Here is a 21,873-nt window from a genome sequence, read left to right on the forward strand (position 1 = left end):
CAAGTGCCAACCAGGTCAATGACTGCCATCCAGTATCCAACAAGAACATATCAAAAAAATAAATCCACCTAAGAATGTCCTTAGAAACAACAAGGTAGTTGTCATTGCTCCGTTGGTCACCAGTAAGAGTAACGTTGGCAGCTTGCTCAAGCAGGCACACTTTGGGTGCCCTCTCACCATCGTGACACAATGAATGATGAACTGCTTCAGTGGTAGCTGAATTCAGCTTGGTAAATATTGCATAAAACTCCTTCATTGTTTTATCGATGGTTCCATCACTCGGCTTCTTAAACTGAAACCTGCCCAACAACCCCTCATCTCTGTCCATTTTAAGCTACTATCTCTGTCTCTCCTATCTGACTGACTACAGGCAAATGACTGTTTTGTGCAGATAATTTCCGGCTTTCATGTCGGACATCAGTGCACACCAGAAGTAAAAAAACTTGCGTTAACTGCGTTCAATTATTTTATCGTGTTAATCTCAGCTGTAGTAATCGCAGACATTTCAGGTGAAGCTGTTCATTTTTTAGAGGATGACCCTGTCACATTCCATTTTACTTTGTGCCATGTATCAAGTAAGTACAACTACTTTCTTGTGGCTACATTGTAGCGGAAAGAGACATTAATGCTGCGTTCCATTTTCATCACCCTCGAGTTCACCACATTCCAGTTGAGAAGTTGGAAAAAAACATGCACGCAAAAATGTTTCTCGGGCTAGCAATTGTTAGCAATACCAGTCGATAGCAATGCTCGACATGATATTTACACACAAACAGTGTAGCAAGATGTCTACGGTTTAAAATTAAACAATACTATGTGAGCAACTTTTTTCAATGTACTGTGAAACAAATGTCACAGAAGTGCGATTAACTGTAAAACTAGCAGTATTTGTATGGATGCATCCATCTTGGAATCCTAAATTGGGGATATGTGAGGTTGCTTTAAGTATCCAAGTTTGAAAATCCAGAGTTCTGACAACAAATAGCACCATAAAAGTGAAGAAATGACTACCTCGGTTGTGTGATCTCACCTAAGATCACTTAACATACTGAGCTGACATCACACAACCAAGGTAACTGCTCCAAGGCAGGAAACAACGCTGTTCACCTCTATAGACATACTAGACAACACATAAATAAACATAAATAGCTGTTAGAAATGTGCTCACAGTGAGAAGAATCTCACAAGCAACAGATTTTATGGTAACCTCTTGGTGAATCTAGTCTGCACAGCAGCGTTAACAGAGCAATTATTAGGGACCGAGCACTCACACAGTGTGCGAGGACCTATTGTAATACTAGGAATTCTTATTTTTCTCCGCGGGGAATCTCGAATTTGACCCCCTGAACTATCTTGTCTGAGGGCGTTCATTGTAGCAACACGGAAAACGCGTCAAATTGTTCTAGACCCATCCAAGATCAAAAGTTATCAGAAACCTTTGCAGATCCAAAAGGGCGTGGCCACGCCAGCCATCAGCCAATTTTGGCGAATTTCGACGACTCACCAAGAAACAGGAAGTGCGCTATAACTTTGCCATAATTTGGCCTATCCGCACAAAACTACATACGTAACACGAGACCCCGCCCCTGAACACGTCTACGAATGCGAACTTGACCCCAACGCGATGTCGCATAATTTTGAATTATGCGTTTCGCCGCTAAACAGGAAGTGCCCTGTAACTCGCCCACATATTGACTGATTGGCTCAAAACTTGATATGTGAGACCATGGGCCCACCCTGAACACATCTGCAAGACATCACCTGCACACAGGAAGTAGATCGTCTGAAACAGGAAGTGCCCTTTAACTTCACCAAACATTGACCAATCGGCCCGTAACTTGATATGTGAGACCAAGGGCCTGCCCTGAACACGTCTGCAAGCCATGACCTGCACACAGGAAATAGGTCACCCAAACAGGAAGTGCCCTGTCACTTGCCCGTACGTTGACCAATCGCCTCAAAACTTGATATGTGGTACCAAGGGCCCGCCCTGAACACATCTGCAAGACATGACCTTCACACAGGAAGTAGGTCGGCTGAAACAGGAAGTGCCCTTTAACTTCGCCAAACATTGACCAATCGGTCCGAAACTTGATATGTGAGACCAAGGATCCGCCCTTAACATGTTTGCAGGCCATGATCTGCACACGGGAAGTAGGTCTTCCCTGACAGGAAGTGACCCATAACATTGCCATACGTTGACCAATCTGCACTAAATTGACCCGGCCAGAGCACAGGGTCCAGTGCTAACCCGGCCTGCTGGCGGGGGCGGCGGCTGCGAGGTCCTGCACAACGCTGCTTGCAGCTTTAATTTATATTACAATTTCTTTCGCTAATGTGACACTTACCCTTCCAGTGACAACAACACTTTCTTTAGCTGTTAGACTCCAGTGTTGAATGTTTGCCACAAAAACACATTGTGTACATTTGATTCCCTCCAGGCTCTTATAAACTTTGAACTCTCTGGAGTAAGTTGAAGGAAAGTTAATCAGGAAGTTCAAGATGTCAGGATACTGCAGGGCTGAATGTTGCTGTTGTTGCTGCTGGCTGTTTCTAACTGCATAAAAAGCAATATAATGATCAGATATATTCAGACTATCAAGTTTTGTGATATATCGGCCAATCTCCATGCATTTACAGTAACGTGTGCTGTGAACTCTGACAGGTTATATCCAGCACCAGTCCCGTTCATTTTTGCTGCATCTTAAGCTCCCAACATGTTGGTTCATAGAAACTGTCATGTTATATCTGTAGCTTTATACCAGATAATTCAAGTAATGCAGAAAAATGACTGGTACTTTTTCTGCCCTGTAACTGACGGATTGACTTAACTTCCTGTGTTTTGAGCTGAAAATGGTGGAATTCTTTTGGTCTTATGCCTATGACATTTTTATATGAATTAAACGACACATATTTTTCCATTTTTGACAGCATGACAGGTTTTCCACTGTTCCTCCGTGCCCTCAGATTGTGTTCTATTGTTTTTAAGACTCCAAAAAGTTGTTGACTCCTTTCAGTTGCTGAATTTCATTTTTGCATCTAATTTTTACGTTTCTTTCTCCAGCTACAAAACTGGTGTTTGTTTTATTATGATTTTTTTTTCTGCTGGCCTTCCTCCTCTTCTTCCTTCTCTTCTCTTACCTTTGTGTTGCTTTTTCTTTTTTATTGCTTCTCTTTTTTCCTCCCAGCTAATGACAACCAACACACAGATGGTAAGCCTGTCCCTGTCTCTCTGTCATCTGTCCCCTTAGTTTCACTTTGCACTTCACTGTTTCATCCCATCACATGACCTGAAAAAGAAACAACCATCACCTGTTCACTGTTCACTGTTCACTTCATCTTGTCCCCATTAGTTCAGCCTGCAGTGCCTGCTGTTGATACAAGTGTAGTGTCCTGCCTTTTCCTGAAACCATACTCACAACACCTTAGCATCATGTCTGTGTGTGTACTTACATATTTGTAAGGTAGTGTAAGGACATTGTGAAAGTGTGGACAATTTGGCTGGTCCTCACTATCTTTGCGTAGCATGGAAACTCTGCAAAAAATATTTTATTGTCGCAAAGTTTTGATCATAGACCTTCATAAATGTTTTATAATTATAACAGGTTGTCTGATTTTTCAGCTTCTTAAATGTGAATATTTTATGAACAATATGGATTTGTGGACAAAGACAAAAGAAGACATTTGAAAGCATCACCATCATTTTGAGGATTGAAAAACACGGGCCAAGATTTCTCAACCAAATAATTACTTAAAAATAATAGACAGATTAATTGATTGTGAAAATAATTGTTAGATGCAGTCCTAGTTGGAACACACAAAAAACTAAATGTGGACCAATGGCCAAAAACCCAATGGGAGTGTGGCCATTTTGGATTGAACGGAGATTGGGGGGAGATTTCGGCAATTTCACACATGCTGTATTTGAACAAACTTCATTACAGATTTAATGCCATCAGCTTCACGTATCGGCACACGGTGTAGGCGGTGATGACTCGCCAAAAAACACAAAACAGTTGTAACTGCACTATATAAGGTCAGAACTGAACCACACTGGCTAGGATTGATTGTAGTCCTGAATTGAAGACGTATGTGATGAGAGTGTGGAGGAGAGGATCTAAAAACAAGTCACATGTCACACATTTCAAGACATCTCATGTCTCCCTTTCATCATATCATGTGATGATCTCTGCTACACCCGATTCCCTGCCATCTGTTTGATTGATTGATTCCTTATTGAATACTTAATTAATAATTGCACTCCAATGATACAAGTACAGTTACCTGTGAATCCCTGAGTTTGAATCCCAGTTGTGTGTCACATGTTTAAAATGTTTTCGAACAGTTTCCTGCTGATTGTGTGACATTATACAGTGACCACACTGTGTGTTTACATGAATCTGTGGTGTGAAATGTTGAGCTAACAGCAGCTGTTGTAATTTGCTTCTATAGATGTTTGGAAACTGGACCTTTGGGACGCTGGTCTTCACTGTTTTAGTCTTCACAGTTACATTTAAGGTAAACATATTAACAGGACATGCAGTTGCTCAAGTAAGACTACATTAAAGCTCAATGGTATATGAAGGAGAGGTATTAACAGGTCTTGTATTTCTCTTGCAGTTGGCTCTAGATACTCACTACTGGACTTGGATCAACCATTTTGTCATCTGGGGCTCTTTGATTTTCTTTGTGGTCTTCTCTTTGCTGTGGGGAGGAATAATCTGGTAAACAAATGTCTATGTTTTGTCAAAAACTATTTTTTTCAGACAAAGAGACAAACACAAAATCATGTACTTAAGTAAGAAAAAAAAAATACCTACAAACATATACAGTAGATCATAAAAAAAAAGTTCAGCTCCTGTAAATCATCTATCAAGGTAGGGCTGGGCAATATCAATAAATTCCAAGATCACATATTGACACAGTAATGAGCTATGTGGATACAACTACTAATGACAACTATTAATCACAACAGGCAAAACTATCTGTCCAATCCACTTTATTAATAGAACACATTTAAAAAACAACAGTTTCCCAGTGCTGTACAGTAACATTAAAATAACATAAAATAAGCAAATATACTATTACTAATATACTAATACTACTTATACTATTATATTACTAAAATATAAAAAAAACACATGTCACATGTCTAATTGTAGAGATCTGTGGGGTCCAGACCTGGTTTCTTAATCAATGGTTGCACAACCACATGTTTGAACTTTTGAGGTACCAAACTGCTATTAATAATAGTACAGATGGTCCAAGGTGACAGACATTACCTCTTTAAAAAGGCAAGGGGGGGGGGGGGGGCGGTATCATCTATAGGAGAACCGGACTAAAAAAAGGGAGACAAGAAGGCTCAAACTGGTCAAAGACAGCAGAGCAGTAGGCCAAGATTGATGGGTTATATGAAGGAGGTGAGATGAGGGCTCTGGTCACTGAACCTTTGAAGAACTCCATCCATGTTGATACATTGGGGAACATTAAGAACAGAGTTAATGGTATTAAAAAGAACACAAGGCTTGTGGCAATTTGATCAGATAATATCAGAAAAATGTTTCGTCTTAGCAGCTTTCACAGTGTTCTGATAGTGATGCCAGCAGACTTTCAAATTGTCAAAAGACAGCTGAAGTTGTTATCAGCTCTCCTGCACTCACTCCCCAACATCTTTCGGGGATTGATGGTCTCTCTACAGACACTTCTGGAAGACTTGGACCTGACCTGCATGAAGTTATTTTGGAATGTTTCAGAACAGGGTTTCTCCCTGTGTCCTGTCAGCAAGCAGTTTTGTTTTTTATGAAGCACTGCTTCAAAGATCCAGGAACAGGATGCTGGTGCTGTTGAGCCGGTGCCTGTTCTGGTTCAATCCAGACTAAGAGTGGAACATACTATTTAAAGATGAACAATGTTGAGAGTTTTTGTTGCACATGGGCGTTGGGTGGCGTTTATGTTCTGTGGGGAGGGAATGGGAGTTAATTTTAAATTTCTAAGGTTTTGTTTCCTGTGGAATTTAACTTGTATTGAGTGACTTTTTTTCCCCCCTGAAGTGAGTCAATAAAGGGGCTTTGAAAACCAAATTCCTCATCTCTCCTCTCCTCTTCTCTCCTCTCCTCCAGGCCTTTCCTCAACTATCAGAGGATGTATTATGTTTTCATGCAGATGTTGTCCAGTGGTCCGGCCTGGCTGAGTATAATTCTGCTGATAACAGCCAGTTTGCTGCCAGATGTGGTGAAGAAGGTGATCTGGAGGGCACTGTGGCCAACCACCACTGAACGCATACAGGTGGGTACATTGATATATTCACACATGTTGTTAACATAAAGGTAATATGTAAAAATAATTACATAATTACTTGTGTACATTTACCACTTTTGACCACTAATGTCTAATTGATGTGGGTCAGCAGATGTATGCTGGTTTTGGATTTGTCCCTGTTCTGTTGGATGTAAGTCACAAATCTCCTCTGTCTTTTTTTGTGCAGTGCTGCTTTATTTCTAAGTAAGACAAGTATATTAGTGTTTATTACCATCTAAGAATTATGTCTTGATTCCTATTTTATTAAATCTATTATTTACCAATTTGCATTGGTAGCAAGATTTGGTTTCTTAAAATAGTAGTATTTTCAAATTATCATGTTTCTCTCCCTCGAGAAATCCTTTTTCCTCCCAAAATCTAGTTATTGCCGTGAATGCATAAATTTCTGCATTTACTTCTCCATCTTTCCATCTTTGAATGTAGAATTATATATATATATATATATGTTGTGCCCCCATGTTCAATGTGATGGGGGGATCTGCTTCCCCCTGTCTGTGACCTGCCTGAGGAAGTCGTGAGCCCAGTTGCACAGGTGTATGTTGAGGCCGAGAAGATTAAGCTTTGTGGCCAGTTTATGTGGAAGATGGTATTGAAGGCGGAGCTATAGTCAACGAATAGCATCCGCACAAAATAGCCACGTTGGTCCAAGTGAGTCAGGGCAGTGTGGAGGGCCACTGACACTGCCTCCTCGGTTGACCTTTTTGCTCTATAGGCAAACTGATATTAGTCTAAAGAGGGTGGAATATTGTTTTTTATGTTTGATGGAACAAGTCGTTCAAAGCACTTCATCACTACCGGTGTCAGGGCCAATGGCCGGTAGTCGGTACCTGATCACAGTTTGTTTTGGAAATGGGATGATTGAGACATTTTGGGACAATTGCCTGTGCAAGGCCTGCCCTGGTACACCGTTAGGCCCAGTGGCTTTGTGTGGATTGATGCGGTTCAGGATCTGTCTCACCTTATGGGTTCTCAGCACCAGTGCACTTGGCGGGGGTTTCTGCTGTGTCACATTGTGGTGTTTTGTTGATCCCTGCAATCAAACCTGGCAAATAAGCAATTCAGGTCCTCGGGGAGAGTTGAGCTTGCTTTGTGTTGTGGGCTGGTGTTATTGTCTGCATAGATTGTGATGGTTTTGATGTCAGCGTTGTTTAAGTGCTCCTCTATACGCTTCCCGTTGCAGCACTTCACATTCTTGATGACTTTCCTTCATTTGGACATGGCTGCTCTGTAGGTGCCTTGGTCCCCTGTCCGGAAAGCAGCATCACAGGCCTTCAGCAGACTAATCACAGATGTATTCATCCATAGTTTGTGGTTTGGGAGTGTGCATATAGTTGTTTCTGTGGTCACAGTGACAAGACTAATATAATCTAACACAGATGAAAAGGAAAAAAGGAAAGCATCTTTATTGTCATTATACAACCGGTATTGCACACCGAAATGTCGAGGTCAGATGGAGGGTTGATCAGAGCCGCTATGACTGAGCACACCGCCATAATGGACCAACCTGACCGAATATGACTAACATTCTAACATGTACATAATATTCCATTGTAATAAAGTTATTACATAAAGGAATGAGGTATACTTAACAATTAAAGCATATTTCTGATGCAAAATAAAGTTGTAAATAACAAAAGCAGACAGAACATATGTAAAATGTACAAATAAAACACAAAATAAGCTTTATTTTTATTAAAATATAAGTTTTTGTATATTTTTATTCATTTGTTGTTGTACCACTTATATTGTACCTTTTACCTTTCCACGCCCTGGAAGAAGAGGAGGCTGCAGCCATGTTTTCATTATAATATGATATTATGTGGTGGGCCACTCGACTGGGGGCCCACAGGCCTCAAGTTTGAGACCTCTGTTCATTGTGTATAGTTCAGAACTCATCAAATGGCATAAATTGACCATATGGCATGTTGATGGATTAGAATCATCTTCAGAACTTTAACTTTCCTCCCTATTCCCAATTTCCTCATCATCCTCTCTCCTGCTGTTTTCCACCCTCTGGTTCTCCTCCATGGCAGTCTAAGCGTCGGTGCCTGGCCTCCGAGCCCTCCACCATCTTCATGCTGTCTCAGACCTCCAGCAGAATCAGTTTCTAACCCAGCCCCTCTGGAGGTGACCCCTCTGTCTTTTTCCTCCCCTCTCTCACTTATGTAACGTCCTTGATTTTGTGATCCTGTTACTTTCTGCCTCCCAATGTGTTTGCATTAATAGTCTGATTGCATGCCAGTGCATGTATGTGCATCTATGTCTGGATTTACACAGGCAGAGTAAACAGCCCTGAGTGCAAATCCAACAAGTGTCCAGTGAGATGTGGCTTGTATAATTTTTTCTTGGCTTTTATAATTGCTTTTCGTTGGATACTGAAGTCAGAATATGTGTATTTCTGTGTGTGACCTGGTCGTGTGTGTGTGTGTGTGTGTGTGTGTGTGTCCACAGAGTGTGAGGGATAAAAAAGAATTTGACAGAGCGCTGGTCTACCAGAGTTCTGACTCGTTACTAGATGGAGTAGCTGTCACAGAAACCTAGAGGGCTTCAACATGGTAAACCACACACCTGACCACAGTGTGTGTATGTGTGTGTATATAAATGGTTGGAGTGGAAAGTGGTGGGTGGGTGATTTTAATGTCCTGCTGTGATGGGGTTAACTAACCATGAGTTGCAGTGTGTTTATTTGTTTGGCTGTGTGAGGGTCGAATCTTCTCCAGGTATGGTATCATGCACTTCAATCCTATTAGATATCCATTCATGTGGAACTCTGGTGCCCTCTTGTGACATCTATCAGTATCACAGAGGTTTACTTACCGTGGGAAATGGCTCTTATGCATGGTGATGAATTCATTTGTTTCATTTGCATGTTTTTTTTGTATAGAATCATGCTTGTGGTGTTACATGGTGCATTATTCACATGTGCTTGGGTTTCATTATGGCTTGTGTCAAAAAAAGGAATGAAATTTACAACTGGCCAGTTACATTGAAGGAAGAGTAATCACATATTTACTGACAGCCCACTGAACCAGCATTTCCCAAACTTCTTAAAGATGGCAAGACTCATTTCCAAGAGATGCTTGGTAAATTAAATTGTATGCATGTTGGCAACATGTGCACATAAATCTGAACAAAAACATTTGGAAAGATTCTGCAAATGTGATGCAAATTTCCAGCGACCAATTTGTGGGTCATGACCCAGTGTTGCGGGAATTACTGCTCTCAAGCATACAGTGGTACTGTACAGTGCATGGCTAATTGAAATTGCACAGCTGAAGAAATACAGTATGTATAAAACTAATACCTCCAGGTTTTCCCCAGAGATTTGCAGTCAGGATTGTGTGCAGGGATCAGGCTCTTCCACACCAATTTTAGAAAACTATATCTTATAGAGCTCCAGTCACGCAATAGCAGTAACGTGGCGAACAATGATGCTGTTCACCTATACTACTCAACACAAATCTAGCAATATGTCAGACAACTCATCTTTTCGCCTGCTGTTTTCATCACAAAGGTGAAGATCGTGGATAGATGCTGTGCCAAAACAGTCATGTTAACGGGAGAGCATTTTACACAGGTCACAGATCGAGAGAGACAGCGAAGGTGAAATGCTGCTATTAATGTTTTCACAGCGAGCAGAAGAAGACAGAGTGATGGGAACCCAAAAGCAACATACCCTATTTCATGGTTAGCTCTTGGATTAAAATGAAGGGAACTTATTCAGGAAGTTGAAGATAAAATCAGGATACTGCAGGTCTGGATTATTGTCCTGTCTGGGTTTTTCCAAACTCATAAAAAGCATTATACAGATCAGATATATCCATATCGGTCAATCTCTGTGTATTTTAAGTGTGCAATGATCACTGACAGGTTGAATCCAGTAACATACCGGTCATTTTCGCTACATCTTTACCTGCAATGTTAGTGCTGTGAGCAAACTGAGTCACATGATGTCTGGAGCTCTATTGGATAAGACTTGATTATATAAAAATATGTGTCCCTAAATGTTACATTTGGCCAGCTGTAATAACTCCTTTCCATGCTCTTTATGAGCTCTACAAACTAACATGTCACACACTCTTCTTTCTCCCTCTGTGCGTCCTTTGCCTCTCTCTTTACTCTTCATATACAGAATGCTGACAGACTTTATGAGGGCCACCTCTCGGAGTTCACCCCCCTGTCGTCTCTCCTTACTCCATCCAAGGCTGGTGGCCACCAGCGAGGCTCAGGAAACCAAAGGATCGCCCAAAACCCTAGAAGGTCTGAACCTTTAAAAAAGAAACTCATGTTCACACGCTGGCAAAGAACACAGGACTACTACACCTTCACCCCTCTCCTCCAATTTGCTGATGGCTCCAGGGAGGGCCAAGGCTACAATCGGATGGGGCCTGAAACTTCAGTCTAGTTTATAGTTATTCTTAATCAATGATATCAGATACATTGATATTCGGTTGGAACTGAAATGACCAAATGAGTAATATTAGAAAATTGGTCCAGAGGTGGACCAGCTTGCTAGAAGAGCATTGATGCAATATCATCAAAAAAGTACCTGATCAGTGACTGTAGAATTACCTTTTAAAACATCTCACACGTCAGCAGCCAAGTGTGGGATCATTTATGAAACACTCACCCACTGGACCACAGCAAACTAAAGGCTCAGTCTACTGATGTCACAGCAACAAGCAACTCAAGAGCTTCAGACTGAAAATATGTGCACTAGCCCTTTACATAATTATGTCTGCCTCTTATAGCTGGCAGTGGAGTGTACTTTTCTCTCATTTAATAAGATTCATATGACCTACAGTATATATATAAAAAATAGTATTGACATGATATGATATTATGTATTGTGAGTGGTATGATGATGATGATGATGATGATGACAGTATCTGTGTTCTTTCTCAGCACACGTTTTTTTCTAACCATTTTCTTTTCTTCAACTCCTGCCCTCCCCGTCTTCCTGTCCTTTCCACCTTGTCTGATCCGTCTCTTTCTAGGACTAACTGGTGTTGCCTGTGTGCAAACTTATTATTCAGAAATACTCCATAGGACTCTGGAGTCAGATCTTACAACGATGTAAGGAGCGGCTGCAGTAGACTAGCGAACTAGACAAGTAAAACCTTATAGTGCGTTCCATTTGTACTCGGAACTCGGAGCAAAGGTGGCTGCCACCATACAAACTTCTGTCATATTTCTTTCCCAGTGAATCGGTCACACACATAGTACTAGGGCTGGGCGATATGGGAGAAAATGTTATAATGATATACTTTTTTGTATCATTCGATATCTATATATATATGTATGCTGATATAAATCAAATCAATATTTCCATCAAGCTTAAAGGTAAGGCTGGGCAGTAGGGCTTTTATATGACTTCTCCCGTTATAGGAGATAAATATAAAGCTGCACACAGGCGGTTTCTCTGGGAGAGTGACAATACACTGTAAATACACTCTAAAATAAAATATCTAACTAACTAATAACTGTATTTACAGCTTGAAATATAGTTATTACCTTTCATTTCAGATGATACCTGCTTTATTCTTTGGTGATATAATGTTAAATGAAGGATATTAGAAACAATCAAATTGCCTATGGTCAAATTCTGCTGTAACACAAATGACAAGTGTTATTAAGTGATTTTTTTTAAAAATATATTTTGTTGAGTCCATCTATAATAGTTAATTTCTCAAATGTATTCAATATAATAAATATGGTGACAACAGCCTTTAATAGGAAGAACAGTCATCACAGATACCTTTTCATGATATTATGATATCCTAAATGTCAGGATATAGATATACGTAGAAATAATATCCATATATTGCCCAGCCCTACATACTGTGGTACTGTTTCACTGTTTTTAACAGTGGACATGTTGCTCCACTCTTTGTATAGTGCTGGTATCGAATGGTACTGCTAACAATGGCTAGCCCGAGATACATTTGTGTTTTGGAGTTCTCAACTGGGGGGTGATGTGATGTCACTCACTGTCACCTTTGACTTCCGATGTAAATGGAACGCAGCATTAGTTTTGGAAACGTGGATCTAAGATGGTCTTTTCTCCTGTTTGTATCAGAAGTCTTAATAACCAGCTTCATTCCCTCGTAGAAAGTGTAGAGTGGATTAGATGTGTGTGTCTGATAGCTAGTTATGTTAGTGTGTACTAGAGGTCGACAAATATCGGTTTTCAGGGCCGATATGGATACCAATTATAACTAGTTAATGAGGCAGATAACCAAACTTTTGAACCAGTATGCATTTACAGTAAAAATGTAAATCTCCTTTATATGGACATTTGATAATGGATTTTAATAAGGAGTAAGAGACTGCCATGGTACTTGCAGATACAAATAATCAGTAAAATGCCCAAATAATCTGCCAGGCCAACAATCAGTCGACGTTTTCTATTTATGTCTGCTTCCTTATTTTCAAGAAGCACTTTAATAGATCTCATATTTCTCTATAATGCTGAGAGAAAAAGCTATGTTTTTTTAATATGCCTTATTGTTTTAAGCAAGTAGAGCTAGATGTTTATTAATGCCTTAATGTTAAATAAGGCAGATATTATATGAACCAAAGAAAAGAAGACTCTGAGCAACAGCTGATGTATTTCTTTAAGAAACCTGTCAAAACAAAATGTAAACCAAAGGGTTCTGTCAAGTGCTCAGGATTAAACTGATGCCTTAAATCAATACTTAACATTATTGATGAGATTCTCTCATTGGTCATACAAGCATTTATTAAAGCGAGCACATTCACTGTACATCCATCCAGGTCTTCACTAGAGATGAGTTGATATTCAGTATTAGTCCCATACTTTGTGTAAAATCACTGCATTGGAAATTGGGGGAAAAAAATTAAACTTAAATGAAGACACAAATATATATCATATTACATAACAGGATAACTTGTTAAGAGAGTGTGTGAGTGATGGATGCACACGTCTGCCACATTGATATCATATGATTATATGTGCTTTGTGAACTTATTTTCATATTAAAAAAGGAAGAAGAAAAAAGCTGCTACACAAGCAAGAATAGTTTCATTTATTTATTTATTTTTTATTAAAAATACAAATAGCATAAAATCCAGATGGAAAATAGAATATTAAAACATGTCAGGATCGGTGAAGAAGCCACAGGTTTATGCAGCGGACGTCCTTCAAAAAAGAACAAAACAAAACACAAAACTAGCACAACTTCTAAAAATGATCGTCAACAAAAACAGTCGTGAAAAGTAATAGTATAAAATTCACACATCTTCACAGTTACAGGGATGTACCAAACAATGACAAAAACTAATGAAATGTAGTGAATCAAAAGTAAAAATGAATTCCTTTTAAACTTCTCAAACAATGACGTGATGTGAAATTTAGAGTTCTTGGCGAGAAAGGGAAGTCTAACTGACTCCAAAAAAACAGTAATAAACATGTTACGAAATTAATCGTTAACTATTTTGACAACAGCTGATTTTACAGCTTTCTAAATATAAGTATTGTCTGGTTTCTAACCGAAACATTATTAAAACTGAATACTTTTGGTTTGTGGACTAAACAAAAAACAAAAAAAATCTTTTTGAGGTTTGGGAAACAGATTTCAGCATTTTACAACATTTTGTGACATTTTAGGGACAAATGAGTTCATCGATTATGAAAATAATCATTAGTTTGAGCCCTAGAATTGTGTTTCCACTGTTGTGGAATGGATCCTCGTCAGCATAGATAGATGGATATTCACTCATATATTCATACTCACACAGATCTTGCTGTCAAATATAGATTTATTTTAGTTTTGTGGTTAGTGAGTGTTCATGCTTGTCACATTCTTATGAGTATAATGAAAATACCATCTCCATCTTTCTTTCTACCTCCCCCTTACTCTCCCTCTGCTGAAGTGATGTGAATGTTTTCTGCCTCATCATCACCCTCTCGTCTCCTCTGTCAGTCTGTCCTTCCATCCGTCCACATCCCAAATTGATGATGTCACTTTTTTTATGAACCAAAACGTTGTTGCCGCGAGAGAAACTTGTAGCTGACTTGTTTTTGCTTGCTTTTTATGTGACTAATAGTAAGCGTTTGGGATGGAAAGGCACTGCAGGTGATGGCACCGATATTTGGATGAAGAGAGTCAGTGTGAATGGATACGTGAGAAAAAACAATGTGAATGTAAAAACAAAAACAAAACAATTCTACTGTCTAAGAATGCTCGTTCTGAACAAATGCAGCTCTGCAATATGACCATCAATCAACAAAATAACACAAAACGAAAACTAAACTATTGTTCAATATCTATTTTTTTTATTCAAAATGTTTTATAATGTCCAGGAGGGCATTTGTCTCTGAAATGCTGTTTTACTGTTTTCAATCAAATGTCCCTGTTACTACATTAAGAGTGAAGGAAAGTCTCACTCAAGCTATCAGGTGTTCATTCATTGTCATTTTAAAGGTACAGTGTGTACATTTTAGCAATGTATTGTTGCAGTTGCCCTCTAAGTGTGTTGTTGAACCTACAGTATGTAGCCTTCAGTTAGCATCAAAAGTCAAATGATGTTTAGTTTGTACATTGATGTCTTCTGTAAAAACATGGTCCAAAGTGGCAGCTTCCATTGAGCTGACCCAGCTCCTGACATACATTTAAAGGCTCATTCTGGAGTAATGCAAAGCAACAATTCATACAGTCAGAAACATTGGTATCATTTCAGTTTGTATGCACTGGACCTTTAAAAACATGAAAAACTTGAAAAGCATGAACTGATTCATTGATCAACTGGTTTTCTTTTGTTTCTTTCAATATTCTGTGTATGTTTTTCTTTGTCTCAATATTCTGGTTTTATACTTAACTTAAATATTTGTGATTTGTTCATTTAAGGGTCAGTTCAGCTAAAATACAAAAGGAAAAAAAGCACAACATTGTATCTGAGGGTATAAGATACTGATACAATCTTAGAGATTTATATCTCCAAACTTATACTCTAACTTAACAGATACTGTAAGCATGACATTTGCAATATTTTTCATTTGTAGTTTGTGTGAACTGGCCCTTTAGCGTTGTCAGGATTATGAATGTAAACATAATCAAAGATCCTGTTCTTTTTCTACCACCATTACCATGCCAGTATTTAACACAGAAGCGGATTAGGGCAGTATGTTGTTAAAACAATGAAAAGGCCAGAATTCTAACTTTGATCTTAGACGTTTTAGAAAAAAAGTCAAAATTCTGACTTTCATCTCACAAAGAATCTTTTATTTCAGTTCAATTCAGAGTTCTGAGATTAAACGTATAGAAAAAACTGAATTTTGACTGGAACACACAACAACTCAGAATTCTGTATATTCTGAAAGCAAAACAAAGCATGTTTACTTAGCCAGGTATTGAATTTTGTTTTATTTTATTTTATTTTTTGATGGAAAGTAATGTTTTGGTTGATGTCAATGTCTTGAGAATTCTGAGAAAAACTTAATTCTTACCTTTTCTTCTTACTTCAGAGGAGACTTCAATCTCAGAATTCTGGCTATTTTCTAAAAATCTGTTTCCCAAAGAAATCTTACTTAGATAACCTTTTTTGATCACCAAGCATCCGTTTATTTATTGACTAAAATATGTATGAAACATTTTCTTAAAGGTTGAGAGGAACATTGTCTTTGCGGAGAGAAATCCAGAGTTCGCTGATAAATGTTGGTAAATGCTGTACGTCCTCCTCTTCCTGTGAGCTCAGACACTCGGGTATATGCCGCTCATGAAACTCTAGGACAACTGAATGAGTATACTCACTAAAATATCCAGTTACTTGAGGGTTTTTGATGTTAGAGCTCATGCAAGGCTACGTTATTATTTTTATTTCCTCGAGACTATTTTGACTTATTTGTTTTTTTTAAGCATTAATAAGCAACAGCCACACTGGCTCCTGACAGAACAACACTGGACACCTGTGTTCGTACGTGTTGTAGAAAAAGAGATTTCCATGGCGTTTGCTCACCTTGCACTGAAACGTCTCGTCCAGTGATTGACACTTTGCTGTAGAAAGACCTTCAAAGCCATTAAATGGTGCGTTTAAGGTCTCAACTGTCCTGGTGTTTCAAGAAACTGACAGCCTTTAAACAGAATGTAATTGTGTCTCTTTTATCATGTATTATTGTGTCGTGTTCTGTGTAACACATAACCAGTAGTAACTATAACCACTGTACACACACATGCAGTATACATATATAAGTATGCACATATACACACACAGTATGTATATACATGTATATATACATATATATGTATATATACATGTATACACATGTACAGTTTTGGGGTCTTTTTGTATACAGTTTTTAACAGAGTCATATTAAAAATGTACTTCTTTTTTTTTGCCAATCTTTGTGTAGCTATGGACATCAAACATCTGTATAGTTGCTCACAAATAAAGCCAGAAATATAAAAAATGAGGGAACATGCGTCTTTGTTCATCTATGTTTGCACTTCATGCATCAACCACAGGGAGGCAGCAGAGTGTTTCTGATGTGTACTTGCCAAATCTAAGGTACCTGAAGTTTCCAAATATCTGAAGCTGATGAAATCAAAGAGGTTGTTGCATGAGGAGAAGTCAGACCATGATGTGTTTAGTCAGCCAGCAGCTGTGGTGAAAAAAGAAAAAAGATACTCAGATTGTGTTCGCTCTTAAGTTGCTTCAGGGCTGCCCGCTTCATCTTTGCATGTAAACGAGATTAGAATGGAGGTTTTGGATAGATTTATCCTTTTCACTTCTCATCTGCGCTGATCCACGTCATCTCCTCTACAGCTGGCAGCCGATGAAACCTGCTAGTCTGACAAGAATGGTGAAATATCTAGCGAACGACTGTCAGAGGTTAAATCCACGGGGAAAAAAATTGTCAAATGCAGTACGAAAAAGTGGCTTCCTCTATCCATAAATTGGGTTTCCCAAGGTTTGACTCATAGTCTTTTTGAGAATAAGAGCAGAATGAAAAGTTTTGTATCACAGCTGAATATCTCTCACCTCATTGTACACTTTTCTAAAAATGTTTAATAAATAATAATTGATTGGAGCAAACAGTAGAATCACCCACTCACCCATCCATTTCCTAAGCACAGCAGTTTGTTCACTGCTGTAGAAACACGATGGTGCAGGATGGTAGCCTTCATAAAGCAAGGCCCTAAAGGCCCGACAGTACATTTAAGAGATTTGTTTTTAGGATACAAAAAACTAATTATTTTTATATATTATACATTGTAAAATGTATGCCAATAAGCCCCATAAATGTTACTCACACTTCCACATTTTACTCAAGTCTAGTTTATATATATATATGTATATATATATATATATATATATATATATTTTTTTTTTTTGCATATATAATGTATTTTAAAATGGTCTTTCTAACTTTGCTTTGAGAAATACTACAAAAATAAAGATTATGTTTGTTATCTTATCATATAAATCAATCACAGTCCCAGTCCAGTGGAAATAATCCATAGATCAAGCCTTCATATCCTTATAATGACATGATGGAGGCAGAGAAAGGTCTAAGAATCAGAGGCACCAGTCAGATTTACCTGTGTGTTTGTGCAACGTCCAGCTTCACCAGCAACAGGTGACTTTAAAATATCAACAGTCAGTTTATTGATATAACAGGAGGGAAATTCACATAATCTAGCTGCACAAAGTACAAAATATTAATTGAACAGGCAGTCGTAAATACAAATACAATTAACAATAAAGTGAGATAAAACTGGAATATAAAAACAAGAGAAAAAAGTATTGTCAAGATATTTACATTACATACAGTCTGATGGCAGTCTGCTGCTGAAGGAGCTGCTTAAATCTCCCACAGTGTTGTGTAGGTGGTGCGAGGTCCTCTCACCCACTTCCTCAGTGGAGTCCAGAGCTGGCTCTCCTGATCGGCTTATCCAGTATTTTCCCGTCCACTGCAGACGCCACCACAGTGTCATAGTGTTTCCACAGGCTGTACTCGCCTCGCCTCAGCATGGCACAGTTAAGTTGCATTTCCACTAGCATAGTACCTGGTACCAGGTACTTTTTTTAGTACAAGCTCCGGTGAGCAGGGCTGCTGCTAAGCTTTTGGGGGCCCTAAATATAATTGGTCAGAGGGGCCCCCGCAACACATGTTGAGAGTTACACTCTATTTTAAAATTGACATTAAATATACATATGAAAATGTATATATTAAGTTATAGAACAACAGCAACAACAGCAGCAGCACCATCAGTAATATCTACTGTTAACAACAGTAACACAATATAATACCATTCACCATTCAAAAACAGCTTGATAAAGAAATATGGGAAACTTCAGGCTACTACCAGAGAACCGGAGCTAACTCTGTTGCAAAAAGACATAACGGGGAAAGAGAGAGCTGGGAAAATTTGGAGATTAAATAGCCCGCCAACTGAGAGGGGGTGTACGTGAGGCATGTACTAGCTCGCTGGCTCGCCTCATTGAGGCAGCCTCTTGGAATCCTAACTCAGCATTGGAAATCTGAGTTCAGGGGATGTTGCCATGGAAGGAACATCCCATGACCTCGGAAATTGTGGGTTCCTACTACAGTTGGAAGGCAGCATTATTTGTACCCTTGAGGTTTATACCTAATAGAGACCAATGTTGTGCCCCTAGTGAAAATTTTGTAATTTAGGAGTGAATTGTATTTATCGCAAGACACACAGCCACTTACTTAAGCCAGAGAACTCACGCACACACAGAGAACATGCTTACTCCACACATAGTGGTGCTTGATTCTGAACTTTTTTTTATTTTATTTTTTTTAACAGATCCACTCCTTCAAAAACCATGGATGGAGGGTACATGTCTCATCTTGGCATCAGAATGGTATACTCCATGGTGGCCCCACCCGTGTTTTCCCACTTCAAGCCCCTGCCCACAAAGTATCCTTTCCAGACTACTTGTTTACTAAGTGGAAATGGTTTCTGAAGTGGGCAATTTATGCAGGTATGGTTTGAGTTACATGGACCCGTATGGGAAACCCATGTGGGCAAAGACTCTTTTGTCTTGAGAAGACTCTTTTCATTAAAGCTAATTACAAACCGCCTTTCTGTGTGACTATGATGCATTTGGATTCTATCACACCACTGACCCACTTGAACATCCTGGCTGGGGCGCCGGGTTGATAATAGCAGATTCATTTCAATTTTTACAAAGTCTATTATATTCACGTGTCATTTGTATGATTGTAAGCAGAACATGCCTGGCCACCTGGCCACAATAAAAAGGCTACTGCACTCTATATCCACCTTGTTTCTTTAATTATAATATATAGAAGCAAAACAGACAGACAGACAGGAATCACATCTTGTTTTCTACACTACTCCTGTGTGTAGAAAAAGCATTTGTAGCTTTGAAATAAAAGATATTCATCCATCCATCTTCTACCGCTTTATCTTCCACATGAGGGTTGCAGGGGGTACTGTGCCAATCTCAAAAGATTTTTGAACCTCACCTCCACTCCTCTTTAACAGAACTTAAAATTCATGTGCATGTTCATTTATTTATGATAAATCTGAATATTATAATGAAATGGACACTCAAAGGCATGCTTCACTGTTGGAAAGATGAATGTCTTTTAAAACTGAGTCATCTATGTAGTAAAAATGTGAAATAATATTTGAAGTGTCTTCTTGGCCGAGAAAGGCAGAAAAAGTAAAATTTTGGTTCATGTTTGGTTCATGAACAACGACTCCCAGCATGCACTGCGCTCGCTGCCCTGCGAGAGTCTCGCTGTCTCAAGCTTCGAAGCAGACAGTGCTAGTTGTAAAATAAATATAAAAATACAAAACAAAATACTCGTTTTTAACGCAGCAATATCAGTTTGAAGTGTACTCTGCAGCGTTAGAGCCGGTTAGCATAATTGTTAGCAAAGACACCGTTTTTACACTCTGGGAATGAAGTCTTGTGCCCCTATGGGTGAGTCTAAAAAGTGTGGAACTGGCGTTGTAGTTTCAAACTTGAGCTGACGATGAGTCAAATGACGATTATGTGGCACCGACTTTATCTCCTTCACTGTTAATGGACACTCATTTCGTGGAGGCGTGTGATGCTGAAATATGTTTCATTAGATTGGAATTGCTTGGCATTGACGTGGAGAAGCACTTTTGTCCGGGGCATAATGTGGATTTAACATATATAACTTCTTTCCTTTAATTTAATTTTCACAAAAGTAATGACTATACTTCCAGTTCAAGACGGCTGCTTTAGGATTAACCGAGCTTGCCATTCCCTCAGCCAATCATCATCCCTTATGCGGTTGTCTCATGCAGAAGAAAAAACTTTGCTTCTCAGTTTAGAGATTTGGTTGGTCTGATGAAAACAGCTCCAGTGAGCTAATAATTAAAGTAACGTGCCACATTTTTTGGCAGTAACAGTAACAGTTAGTAATGCCGTTATTTTCAATTATGTTACTCCCATCACTGCTAACACAGTAGTGTATGTTTCTTTTTGACTGTGAGTATATATAACAAAACCTAACTAACTGTTCGCTACACATCTTTGAGTCACTTTAGTCTTCTGCTGGTACGATATGTGTGCGCACATACGAGTACATAAGATGGATTCAGATAAACTGTCCCAAAGAGATGGCACTTTAATGAGTTTTTGTCATTAAAGTCTTTGTCAAATTCATTGAATGGCCTGATACGATTAAAGAAAGACATGAGTTATGTGTACATATATTATGCATGTCTGATATATGTTCACATTAACAATTGATAGAAGTTTGCACTTTCTGAAAAGAGGAGTAGCTATATCACATCTTTTAGCAAAATCAATCATTCTCAAAAATCTATATTGGATTAGCAGAAGTGGCAGCCTACACAGTATTGCAATATATAATATACAAATACATTTAAATGTAAACTGTTTATAAAGACAAATTTAATATGGTGCTTCCATGTAAATTTTCCATCCACTATGACCCCCATGAACAGGATGAACTTGAAGTTCATCCTGGGTTTTGATATTTTGGCACATATGTTTTATTGCATATTTTTTATTTCAAAAAGTATGATACTTCATTTATTTATGTTGAGGGAGAGTTTGTACCATTTAGTAATTAATGATAGCTCTTCATCTGCTTCTCGAATCAGAGTGCAAATATTTTCATGTGAGACAACAAGACATGTATCATCAGCAAATAAAATAATCAACTCATTATTACAGACCTGAGATAAATCATTTATATATGTCAGAAACTGGAGAGGCCCTAGAATGGAACCCTGAGGTACCCCACATAGAAGCCTAGCTCTACCTGAGGTTTGTCTTTTAATATAGACATATTGTTCTCTGACCTGTAGTTGTCTAAACATTTAAAACTTAATATATTAGTTTTAAATGCTTTAATACATATGTGTACTCATTTAGGGTGGGCTAGTAGTACAAAAGGGTTAGGCCCACCCATACTGCAGGGTACATATGTATTTTGAGGTTCAATAATTATTCCTAAGAGGTTATATAAGCCTTGATTGCACCTTAGGGTACATAAATTGACTTTGATTTCTGACAGTGTGCATGTAGACACAG

The 21,873-nt window shown here is 38.6% G+C and overlaps 1 protein-coding gene across 10 annotated transcripts in view; it reads left to right on the plus strand.

Moving 5' to 3' along the window:
• atp11a (ATPase phospholipid transporting 11A) overlaps positions 1-16,729 on the plus strand; it is a 69,902-nt gene extending 53,173 nt beyond the window's left edge. For 2 of the 10 annotated variants that reach the window (XM_058617212.1, XM_058617237.1), the window contains exons 27-32: positions 3,189-3,212; positions 4,453-4,518; positions 4,621-4,724; positions 6,120-6,285; positions 10,451-10,578; positions 14,389-16,729. In XM_058617212.1, coding sequence (XP_058473195.1) covers positions 3,189-3,212; positions 4,453-4,518; positions 4,621-4,724; positions 6,120-6,285; positions 10,451-10,578; positions 14,389-14,557 — 657 coding nt within the window. In that variant the 3' untranslated portion in view covers positions 14,558-16,729. Of the gene's footprint in view, positions 1-3,188; positions 3,213-4,452; positions 4,519-4,620; positions 4,725-6,119; positions 6,286-6,409; positions 6,665-8,351; positions 8,446-8,769; positions 8,874-10,450; positions 11,740-14,388 lie in introns of those variants that run through there. The other 8 variants (XM_058617246.1, XM_058617274.1, XM_058617266.1 and 5 more) reach the window with 8 other exon arrangements.
• The last annotated feature ends 5,144 nt before the right edge of the window (positions 16,730-21,873 follow it).

This window comes from Solea solea, chromosome 2 (genome assembly GCF_958295425.1).
Source record: "Solea solea chromosome 2, fSolSol10.1, whole genome shotgun sequence".
NCBI classification, from domain to species: Eukaryota; Metazoa; Chordata; class Actinopteri; order Pleuronectiformes; family Soleidae; genus Solea; species Solea solea.